General features: G+C 44.0%; 1 protein-coding gene across 8 annotated transcripts in view; it reads left to right on the top strand.

The window, feature by feature from the left end:
• Positions 1-12,113, top strand: part of Osbpl6 (oxysterol binding protein like 6) — a 170,224-nt gene that overhangs the window by 124,405 nt on the left and 33,706 nt on the right. For 4 of the 8 annotated variants that reach the window (XM_050119528.1, XM_050119519.1, XM_050119552.1 and 1 more), the window contains exons 9-12: positions 836-968; positions 3,808-3,911; positions 4,848-4,940; positions 9,009-9,083. In XM_050119528.1, the coding sequence (XP_049975485.1) occupies positions 836-968; positions 3,808-3,911; positions 4,848-4,940; positions 9,009-9,083 (405 nt within the window). The remainder of the gene's footprint in view (positions 1-835; positions 969-3,807; positions 3,912-4,847; positions 4,941-9,008; positions 9,084-12,113) is intronic. The other 4 variants (XM_050119537.1, XM_050119565.1, XM_050119544.1 and 1 more) reach the window with 3 other exon arrangements.

Below are 12,113 nucleotides of genomic sequence, written 5' to 3'. Positions count from 1 at the left end.
ATTTATTAAATAACTTGGGTGATATCTGAGATTGGGAGGCTGAAACCAAATCCCTGCCCTCACTGTTCGTTCTGGAATAAGAAGAATACTCTCCAGCTCTGCTTCCCACAAAAGGCCCGTTTCTCCCGTTGCAAGTGGCGTGGCTCCGAGCTCAGATTCCCTGGGTGATTTCCATTACATTCATCAAAATGCAGTAAAGAGCCTTTTGTCCCTTTCCCCGCTTTCCACATATCGAATTATGAGACTCCCGAGTGTTAATTGGTTTGTGACCCAGTGTAGGTAATAAATAAGACTGGGTTTACTGACTGTGTGCATTATTTATCTCTTAATCATTCAGAAGAGGCCGAATGCAGCTTTAAAGCCATATCCTTCTTTGCGAAGCAAATCTCTGTTTATGTGGCTGCTAGCTGTACACATTAGTATCTGCATTTTTTGTTCAGCTGTAGTTCACACAAAAATCCTTTTCATGAGAAAGCTATCAGCTATAGACAACTTGGCAAGAAGGCCTTTTATATAGTCTTCAGAATGTTTTCAGAGCATCCTTAGGCTGTTTGCTGGTGGGTAGTGAGCTTAGGCATCACACACCAGGGTACAGGGAGGATCTGGGAAGGAGAGGCCTCTAGCCATGAGTCCCAGAGACTGTAGTGAGGACCCTACAGTATGTATCAGATACAGCTTTCTGAGTAAGTTCTAGCCACCTCGTGAGGATGGGTCATGGTTTCTTAGAACACCGTTTTCTTCATCGGATGAGGCAGCTAGCAGATGGAGTGTTGTTAGCGTGCATGAACTCAGCCTTCACGTGTGTAAACCGTGCCCTTCATCTCTTTGCGCGTAGATGCAGCCCAACAGTTTTCCATGGCAGTCCCCTCTACCATGCAGTAACAGCCTCCCTGCGACCTGCACAACGGGGCAGAGTAAAGTGGCGGCCTGGCTGCAGGACTCCGAAGAGATGGATAGGTGTGCGGAAGGTTAGTTCCTGCCTTGGGGGGCTCTCAGAGTGAGCCCCCAAGCCCAAAGCTGATGGAAATCAAAACAACGCAGCCTCCCCGAGTGACCTGGCCTTTCCTTTTTCTTAGTCTTATACCTTCTAGATCTTTCTCTGTTCTGTGACCCAGGCTTACTTCCTGCCGGTTCTCCCAGCTCTTCCACTTTTTCCATCTCTTTACCAGCTCCTTCTTGACCTTGCCTTGACCTATCCCTCGGGGCCTGAAGAGCTCCCCCATTAGTCCTGGACTCCACACTGCCTCCTCCCTAGGTCCCTTCCATGCCCCCTTCTCTGCTGCTCTGCTGTCTTACTGCCCACGGAACACTTCTGTTCTCTGTCAGCACAGATGGAAACCAAAGGGTCCAGGGTTGCATGTCCGGACTTACCTGGAAGTGGGGTTACATGGAGAGGCCTTGGGGTCTTCTGACCTGTCCACCCCATCCTGGGCTGTTTAACAACTTTCTCTTTCCTCAGCGGAACCCATTGCCCCATGCTTTATCCACAGACCATTTCCATTCCGAAACAGTTTCATTTGACCCACAAAACGGACAAAAAATAAAAGGGCAATGCAGAGAGAGTTTAGTAAGATTCAACTGACTTAATTTAACTTAATATTAATTTTGTTTATTTATGAAATTATAATAAGAACAGGTGTTATGTAACTTTTTGATTTTTTTTTCACATACAAAGGAAAACATGGACATTCTGTCAATCCTCCTGGTATCCTCACCATTTTTAAAAAAACTACCAGCGTAATAACTCCAAATATGCATTTTTTTCAACTCTCTGAGACACCAAACTCCCGAACTTAGTCCACATGTTAAATTATGATTTAAAAGAAGTTTTAGATTCATAATCATGTCCATATGACATCTCGTTAAAGTATTTCCCAGGACGTATTCACCACTCACAACTTCCAGTTGTGGGAGGAGGCGGAGCAGTTTCAGCCAGCCCTGTAGATTCCTGCAGTGTTTAGAGACTGCCCAGCTTCCCCTGCACTGGGGATTGTCTCCAAGATGCTCCCCATCTCAGCCCAGCCCCTGTAGCTGCAAAAGAGGACCCAGGATTCAAACTCAGACCTTCTCACTGCAAAGCACGCCTTTGAAAGGAATGTGCTCTACCCGCCTCATGGGTTTCCCCCAGGGGCTGTGTCAACACCTGGACCCCATATGTCAGTGATTGTTGCACCCAGCTCACCCGCCCTGTTCACACAGCCAGTTCAAAGTCTTGTCCTTATCCTTACCAACCTTTTGCTGACATCCATCCCTATCTTCGTGACCTCGACCGGCCATTCTTCTCGTCCCTGGTAGTCACGCAGCCTCCCGACTGCCCTGCCTTACCTTGCCTAGTCTCCTGCTCCATTAGTCATCCTTCTCAAAGGCTCATGGGAAATCATCACCTGTGAGCCTGTTTGCAGGCGCTATGCCAATACTTAGCAGCTAATATTCTGTTGCATCCAGCCATGAGGCATAGGTACTGTTCGCTTTCTGCACTCTGTGGATGAGGAAAATGCAATTTGTAATGGTCCAGACATTTGCTCGAGATTCTAGAGCTGCCTCGGTGGGGAGGTTGGGGTGGCAGCCAGCACACAGTTCACTAATCCCAAGGTCCGCCACACAGTGCCCACTCAAGCCTGGTAGACCTTAAAATAACTGTGCAGACTCCCTCCTGGGGCTCTTCACTGGCTCTAGGGTGTTACTCCAAAATCCTCATCTCAGCATTTAGCAGCTTACGCATTCAGCATTCTGGCCCTACCTACCCCTGTAACCTGGCCACCTTCTGTAGACTCAAACAACTGGATTTTTTTGTTGTTGTTTGTTTGTTTTGTTTTGTTTTGTTTTAACATGGATGTATTTACATATGTCCTGCTGTGTGCCTTTGGGTGGTTGTTCTTCCCAACCTCTTTGCCCTCCTCCACCTTTCGTTTTGGCTAAAACTTTTCTGTCAATCATCTAAACCTTGTGGGGATAGGGTGGAGTCTCGCTTGTAAGTCTGCTCTCAAACCATGAAGCCATGAACACTCTCCCCTCCCCTAATCTCTTGCTGCACTTAAAAAAAAAATCCATACCGACCATTTGCCGTGGAGCAAGCTTACTCCTGAGATGGGTTTCAGTTCAAAAAGGGAACATTTCATATTTATATCATTGTTTGAAGACAGCGTTTTATGGAACCCATTGTGTGTCCGATTTATAATTCTAACAGTAAAGGGGATTGACTCTTCTGGACTTATATGAATCCAGGCCACCAATATATGGGGAAATTACTTGGCTCTTGGAACATATTTTTTTCTGTAGTGATGAAATTCAAATTAGTAAGAATCTACAATAGATTTTTAAAGGAATCTTTTCTTGCCACATTATTAGTGAGCTGAAGAACAGATGTGTTTAACTGATTTTTACTCTGTTCTGTTCTTACTGAATTTGACTTTGGCCCCACCCAAATTCCACACAGCCAACTTGCAAACCATTTTAGAGGAACAAGTAGACAGCCCCTAGGAATAAAACCACAAGACTGCTGAAGTCTCTGGGGCATCCATGAGACAAACTGTGGAGACAGGAAAGCGGTCACACACAGCTTGACAGGTTAAAACCATTGACTTTCACAGTTGCAGGTGGTAAGAATGGGTTTGGAACTCTCTCACCGCCAGTGGCTCCCATGGTCTGACCCAGAGCAAGGTATCCTTTGGATTACCTGCATCACCATTATATAAATACAGATCTGCCCACCCGTTGACCACATCGTACCTACCACAATGTGGATTGAACCCCTTTCATATTATCTCCGCCATTTCTACCCAGTTCTGACGTTTTTGTCTTTCCTAGATCTTGCACACTGTCAGTCAAACCTTGTGGAACTTAGCAAGCTCCTGCAAAACCTGGAGATACTTCAGAGGACTCAGTCAGCCCCGAACTTCACTGACATGCAGGTAAACGTGACTGCCCGGTAACAAGGTCTAAGATCCCAACTTAAGCCCTTCCTGGACTGTCCTGTGACTTTGCGAGGTGGCACTCAAAAGGGAAGAACTACACTCAGACGAACATTGCAATATTTATAATAACATCAATCTACAGTTTATATTCTGCAGTCATTTTCTTTCTTTAGTTAATGTGTATGTGTGTTTATCTACATGCATATCTGTGGACCGTATGTGTGCAGTGGCTGTGGAGACCTGAAGATCCCCTAGGACCGGAGTAATAATAGATGGTTGTGAGCTGCTGTGCAGGTGCTGGGAATCAAACCTGTGTCCTCTATAAGAACAACTGCCGAGCATGGCTCCAGCCCCTCTGGAGTTCTTCATGATACTTTTGAAGTTTGGTGTTTTTGTATTAATTAGGAAGAGTTTTATCAATTTTGTTTGTTTGTTTGTTTTTTGAAGACAAGGTTTCTCTGTAGTTTTGGAACCTATCCTGGAACTAGCTCTTGTAGACCAGGCTGGTCTCAAACTCACAGAGATCCGCCTGCCTCTGCCTCCCAAGTGCTGGGATTAAAGGAGTGCGCCACTGCCTGGCTGAGTTTTATCAGTGTTTTACCCGTAAATGTACTACAGACTATTGTGGACATACATATTTGTATCACTCCCCCGTGTACAATGATGCCTTTGAAGTTTAAGTTCTAGAACTTTCCGAAGTATGAGCATCTTTTCTAGATGCTCACAATCTCCAATCTGCTCACTAGAAATATAACTTTCACAGGTCAGTTGTAGAGAGGTCTTTGGCTCTAGTATTAACGTCTTTCTTCTTTGGCTGGCTTGCTTTGGGGGTTCTAATGATTCCTTACTAACTTTCTGGGCTCTATGTGTGTGCGTTATCATGTGTGTGAACTTAATAACCCTCTGTTGCTTTTAACTATTTGTGTAACATAGGCTAACTGTGTAGATATTTCAAAGAAAGACAAGCGGGTCACCAGACGCTGGAGAACAAAAAGTGTCAGCAAAGATACAAAAATCCAACTGCAGGTACAGCCTTTTGTTTTTCCTTTTCCTTCTTGCTTTCATCACTGTTAAAGCGCTCCATCTGTATCCATTCCAGATCAGCCCCTGGCCGTGAGGTTGAAGGAATCGCTTACCCACTTTAAAGCTTGTGCTCTGCGGAGTCGGTGTCATCTAAACATGGAATTATTCGTTTTAGTTAGTTGGACCTAAGTCCAAAAACCTTGAAAAGTAAAGATGATCCAATTTGGCCACATGATTGGATTTCCATCCTCAGTCACAGCCTTTGAAGCATTAAAACCCAGACAGAAAGCCACTTCAAAATCAAAACTGGAAAGCCAGAGGACTGTAGTGTGGGCTCATTTATGTAGTCTCAGCGTTAGAGGGCTCTTTCATGGGTGAACCCTGTCCATAGTTTATCAAGGCCTTATATAGGGGTGCTTTAGGTTCAAAATCAGAACAATGGGGGTCAGCGTGGCTGCTATGATTCTCTGGCCTCATAATTTATGTATTTTTGTTCAATTTTCTGAACTCTATTTGCTCCTGCTCAGGTTATTGAAATAATTTACTGATTACTGAATTCTGTCTCAACTCTGAAATTCTGTAATTACAAAGATAGATCATATCTGGCCTACAATGATCACTCTAAAATTGGAACTAAAATCTCCATAGCTCATGATAAATTTACTTGAAGTAAAAATTTTAATTGCAATAAATAGTTGTAAATTTTCAGATTTGATCCTCTTTGCATTTCAGTGATACAGAATATGATAAAATGCCCAAAACTCCTTATGTCATAAATGATACTACTTTCAAATCATGACAAAAATCTCTACTATTCTTACCTTAGCTGTGTAAGATGATTGCTTACCTGCACAGTTAAAATTAGACTTCAGATTTTTTAAAAAAATTTTATCAGTGAATTTAGATCCTAACACAAAGGTGAAAGTAACTCCTGTTCAATGTTCTTCCATTTCTTCTGAATAATTAACAGACATAATTCTCCTCTAATGCAGGCTGATTTAACAACATTCTTTGTATTGTCACTCTGAGTGTGTCAATAACAAACTGCTGGCGCGCTTTCTAATTTGATGTAATTCATAATAAATTTTCACAAGCACTACGCAATAACATTTCTATTTCAAACATCTGCAGCCCATGAATGGAATTCCGCGTGTTCCTTGGAAGAACATACTTTATGTGTTTTCTGTTCTCTTCATAAAATTCGTGCTAAAGGGGAAATGGGCCAAATGATCTCACAGGGAACTTGCAGCATTGTCGTTCGTTTTGAGTTTATAAGTTGTGTTCGTTTTCAGTCTTTATGTTTTCATGTCTAAGAGAATAGAGTCATTTTTGCAACCGGAAGAACCCTTTCTTTAGATAAAAGAATTGAAGAATGCTAAAACCCAAAGTGCATGCCCACTTGGGATAGACACTATTCTAAGCAGGTTTCATGCCGCACACCACTGAGCAGATTCCCTTCCCGGCCATTGTCTTGAGTGGACCAGCTCTCAGCAAGTCTGAGCACAATGCCCCCGGCTGTCTGTGGGGTCAGGACTCCCACCACAAGCCCAGTTGATCTCTGTTTTTCCCTGGAGGAAACAGAATATGGTTCTGGTTAACAAATGTGCCGAGAACTCATCAGGATTGTTGGAGTGGGAGAAATCAGTGCAAAAGCAGGCAGATCTTTGAGAGACTTGGAATTTTTCACTGATGCTGTCTTGCTTTGCCTGACCGAGGAGTGCCCCAGATAACCTTATGATTCTGATTTAGAGGAGGCATCTGAGATCACCTCATCCCCACGCTCCCTTTGCCTGCCCAAGAGGAACAGATGTAGTTTTCAGTAGAAGCATAGACTTTGGATGACAGGAAGCTATTAATCACCCTAGAGACCATTTCCTTCCAATTGGACTTAAAGTGTGTATCATTTGACTGAAGTACCTCAGAGTTTGGTATCACCCCTCCAACACACACACACACACACACACACACACACACACACACACAACGATTTCTGCTTGCCTAAGGCAACAGGTCTCTCAAGAGCTGGCAGGAGTCTCTGTGTAAGCAGAAGAGGACCGAAGCCCCTTCAACATGCACACACATTAGGGCTGAATCTGTTCACCCAGCAATGTCTGTCACAGGCAAAAACAGCTTTACTCCGCTGTCTTTTGCCTACAGAAAGACATCACATTTACTTAAGATGCAGGCTCCCTTTTTCTTCTTGCCCTTGCTGGTTTCCCCTTCCTATTCCCAAAGGTTTTTGATTTTGAGAATTCCATCTGATGATGCCAAGTATTTGTGTGATAATCATCTCACTTTCCGGGATGACCATTATTGCAGCCAAGGAGAGATCCCTGGGTTATGACAGCTCCCTTTCTGTTGTTTGTAACTTAGGTCGTGAGCCGGTTGTGAAGGAAGCCAGGCTGTGTGGCGGTGGTAGTTGGGTGGTGATCATTGTTTGTGTTGATACTGTATCATCGAACTTCACATCCATCATTCTAATCATTGTCATCTTGAAAGAATTCTAAGATAGGTTATTTTTTTGTTATTGTTGTTGTTGACTGCTGAAAGTAGAAAATGAAGCATGCCACCCTGGACATTGGATAGTAGCTTATTCTCGGTAGGATAGATGGCTCACCTTTCTTGAAGATAAAAGTTAAATGTTAGACCTGTTTGGTCATATCTGAGCGAGATACCATTGAATTGTTGCTCTCAGAAATCTGCTGTGTAACTCACAAAGTAAGCATTTGTCTCGAAGTTTCTGTGGGGAGCATCTTTTAAGAAAATAGGCATCCAGAACTCCCAAAACTTCTGATTTTCTGGTTCTCATAAAAAAATCTCAATAACAGTATTTAGTCAGAAGTGCTATAGAAGAGAAGTTCTGTGGCCCTGTGTTATTGATAGAGTAAGTTAGATAATCGGTCCTGGATACTGGAGGAATCAGGTAGAGTAGGAAGAGGTACATAGTGGCCAATCAAGTTACCCATCATTCATGTGAAGCTGACTTAGTCTCGCATTCCATGCGAAGATGAGTCCTTCCTTTTATTACATTAAGTGTAGAGATTTTGTAGAAAATAGGTTATGTGTATATGACACATACAAATATGCAAAAGATTTGTGAAGTAAAATATGAAAGTCATTTGGAATATTGAGAGAATTGGAGATGCGAGAATTCACACCGTTTGTCATTCCAAACAGATGAAAGTGGTCCTGGGGTTTTTGGTGTTGTTGTGTGAGTTGTTGAGTTAGTCTGAGAAACTTCACTTTGGCTCACTGGAAGTAGAAGTGTTTATTGTCCCCAGTCTTGGAGAGCCAGGGTTTGCAGCGCTGAGACAGCATGAGAAGGGGATGCCATTGCCTCTCGACGTCTTCAGGGCTGTGCATAGCTGCACGCTACCAAATGAAACCTGTGCTCGCTGTTTTTCATAACTGGTGGTTTTAGGCGTTGACCTCACACTCTGAGGCACTTAAAGGCCACTTAGCTGCCCCAAACCCCAATCCAGTATGCCTGGCTTCCACCTTGGGAAACTCTTCAAGTTGAAGATCCCAGCACTCGTGCTAATACGGAGTCCCTGCCAGCAGTCTTTTCGGTAGGAGGTTGAGGAAGGGGTTGAAGAATCCTGTTTCTCTTCCCTTATTCTTTTCCCTGAATGCATTCTTTTTGCCATTACATTTTATATAATTACTTTCCCCTGAGTTTGCCTGTTTTCTTCACTACTGTTTGGATGCCTGTTGATTTCATACAGTGTGTCATCCCATGTTTCAAAAGCGGTGTGCGCGTTTGTTTTGCCTTAGAATCACAGGCTCCTCGTTAATGTGCTAATTCGTAGTGCTCCATCTTTTGGGGGGCAGGGATGATACTCAGGAGGTGGATTCACAATGTTTGAGGGGTCTGCAGTGAGAATAAAAAACATTCCTTGTGGCATGAATGTCCCTTTGACCTGTTCCAATGCTCATTTTTTTAAAAAGAAAATTCAATTACAGTTAAAACTTCCCTTTTCCTTTGTCTATCTTTCATCCCCCCCATAAATCCCACCCTCTTCATCCCCACCCCATGTTTTTACCCCCTTTTCTTCTCCCATTCACTGTCAGGAAGGGCCACCTGCGAAGGGCCAGTTCAACACAATCCGGCGCCGGCAGAGGCTAGCGGCAGCAGTGGCTACCACAGTGAGTGGCTTTCGATCTCAAACGAGGACCTTTGTGCAAGGGTGACTTTGTGGGGGCGGTGCCACCCGATGTGTTGAGCATCACCTGTGGCCTGCCCAGCTGACGTTACTTTCCAATGGTCTCTGGCTCGCCTTGCATGGCAGCCATCGGATGTGGGTGCTGGTTTTGGCAAAGGGAGAGCTAGCTCGTAATCCTCTTCCTCTCCTGTTGTTGGAAGAAAGGATGGAAACTAAGGTTAACTAATTTTGACAAACTGAATATGGGGCCCTGAGATGGTTTATTTATTTATTTTTCCATACTGATCGCCAGAACTTTTGCTACCCTTTTTTTTTTTTTTTGAAGGATGCGAGAAAGAAGCGAGGGGATAAGAGGATGTGGATTTTCTTGTCACCTCTGCATGAATCCGAAGTAGACATAGCAAGGGAAATCGCTTTCTAGAAAGAATATTGACCTGGAAACTGGAAATATAGTATGGAAATTTAAAACCCATAGAGTTAGATGGCGTCTAATCCGTGTGTAGACGGCTGTTGTTAAAACACGCACAGAGTTAGATGGCGTCTAGTCCGTGTGTAGAGGGCTGTTCCCCTAAGAGGCAAACGAAAGGATAGCAGGACCTAGGTCAATAGGGTAAAGAATCCTGACCGTCCCCCAGAGAGTAGGAAGCAGAACAGCTCCCCACAGAATCATGTGCCGGATAAAAGTCAATCATAATATTAATTCATCCCAAGACCTTGTTCACTTTTAAAAATAAGAGATTCCCGAGTTCGTAGTAAGCATGTATGCTAGTTTTTATCTGTTAAATATTTTCTGAGTTAATTACAATTTTATTCTTACAAAAATTAGGCTATATTTGCAGATTGGAATTGCTAAGAATACTCAGGAGAAGGTTTTGATTGCCCGGCAGAGTAGCTACTGGTGTGGGGGCTGTTGGTTTTCTACTTCGTGGTCAGCTCGGGCGGGATACGTAAGTGCTCAGCCATACCACGGGATAGAATTACTTTTGCTTATTGAAACAACCAGTGACTTGGAATTAATTAGGGAACCGATACCTACGTTGATAGTTTTACAAATATTTGAACCAAGTCATTCCTGAAATTGCACTCTGGTGCAATGGATGTATTCAAGTGCAGATTAATGAAGTCTCTGCCGCTGGTTCAATAACAGATTCTGACAGTAGACGTGTCTAACCAGTTAAAGGACCCAAGCGGAGAAATCCAGATGATCTTTAGAGAAGTAACAACATCATAGTCTGGAAAGCCAAACTCATTGACCTTGTGAGAAGGCTAATGCTTCTTCCACTGATACCCTTCCAAAAGAGCGTACAGGGCAGTGATTGTGTTTTTCCTGGGCTCGGTTTCTTAAACTTTAGATGCTGACAGTGAAAATAATAAAGTTAGGGCTAGCACCCCTTTGCTTAGAGTAGGTTTGTATTTTCTTCACTTGGAAGCAAAAGAAAAGGCTCTTTAAAATAATGCCCACATCCCAACCCAGCTGTGACCACAGGAATTATAAAAATAACTTTGATTCTAGTGGGGAAAAAAAAAGGGTACTGTCAACACTGTGAATAATTATGGAAATAACGGGGTGGCTGGCTACTAGCCCGCTTGGATCTGCACTCTGACTCTATCCTGAGAGGCATGGAGTATCCACCACTGACCCCTGCCCCCTCCCCAACTCCAGTGGCCTGACTGAGCCTCCCTGTTTCTTTTAGTGCCCCTCCTCTTCCCAACACGGAAGGTTACCCCACGTTTGAAACTGCCCTATCTTACAGGAAGCTCTTTTGGTCTAGAATCTTTCCACAGAATCCTTGTCAGTTTTATCCCCTTCCACTCAGGCTTCCGGAGTGGAGTGGCCTTTATACCTGAGGAGATGGTTCCAAAATTTATTCTTGTTGGGTCTTAACACTTGCCCCTGGGATGACCCACTTTCTCCACTAGCCAAAGCCCATAGAACTTCAAACTGGAAACACAGAAACACTGGCCCCAATTACGGAACAACACCAAGGCTCCCCAAGCCTCCAGTACCTCAAACATATCCCTGAAAGCAAACTGCAGAATACAAACGGGATTTTTCACCCCGGGTGAGTAAGGCCTCTAAACTTATTATTGTTGGACACACTGGGGTTCTTTCCCAGTGCTCTTTGCTATATTTGGGGCCAGCAGGTCTCCTTACAATTCCCTTCTCTTTTGACTTATTTGTGGGTGAGTTTTCAGGGCATCCCCTAACATTTCCACTCCATACTACAGCTACTAGTTTCAGAAAGTTCCAGAACCAGGCTTCCTCCCTGTCATAGGGCTTCTCGGAAGCCTTGAGGTTCTTTCCTGAGCAGAGAGAAAGGCCCAAATCCAGCACTGAGGATTCTCAGCTCTGATCACGGGGAGCTGATCACTGATGACAAGAAACTCGCTACCACGGAATGGCCTGAAACTCTTTTCCAGGACCTTCAACACACAGTATCTCCCAAACCCAAACACCCGCTTTTGTGTTTCTTAATGTTCATCTGTCTACCTTTAATCATTTTCCACAGACCCCATGCTTCTCTTAGGTGTCCCCAGGGTCCTCTGTCATCATTAGCACAGAAGTACCCCAGACAGGAGTCCCCAGAGTAAGGGAACACCCTCATCCCATTCTTTCCAGTGACTCTTTCCCAACTTGTCTGACTCAAATCTGGAATGGGAAGAAGTTTTGAGCCTGACAAGAGAGGCAGCTGTTGACATCCCCCAGCACAGTGTCATTGCTGTCCCTGCTGAGAATGAAAGATAGCCGATCCCTCTGAATGCCTCCGAGAATGTGTGTTAGCATGCAAAGACACTTGTTAGTGGGAAAGTTTTCCATTCTCTTCCTTCCTCAGTAGCATCGTCTCCCCTTTGGTAGCTTTCCAGAGAGATTACTCCCTGGCAGAGATGAACTGGGTCCTGAGGCTAGTGCTGCCCAGAAGCCAGATTTTTTTTCTCCCTACCCAAAAGAGCAAAGAGGAGAGAGAGAGAAAATCCGTTTTTCCTATCCTCTCTCACCAAACCCATGAAATTT

This window comes from Alexandromys fortis, unplaced genomic scaffold (assembly GCF_014885135.2).
Source record: "Alexandromys fortis isolate MF-2015 unplaced genomic scaffold, M_Fortis_MF-2015_v1.1 scaffold_8_1_9099942, whole genome shotgun sequence".
Taxonomy (NCBI): domain Eukaryota; kingdom Metazoa; phylum Chordata; class Mammalia; order Rodentia; family Cricetidae; genus Alexandromys; species Alexandromys fortis.
The sequence above is the reverse complement of the archived record's forward strand: the minus strand, read 5'-3'. Positions and strand labels throughout refer to the sequence as shown.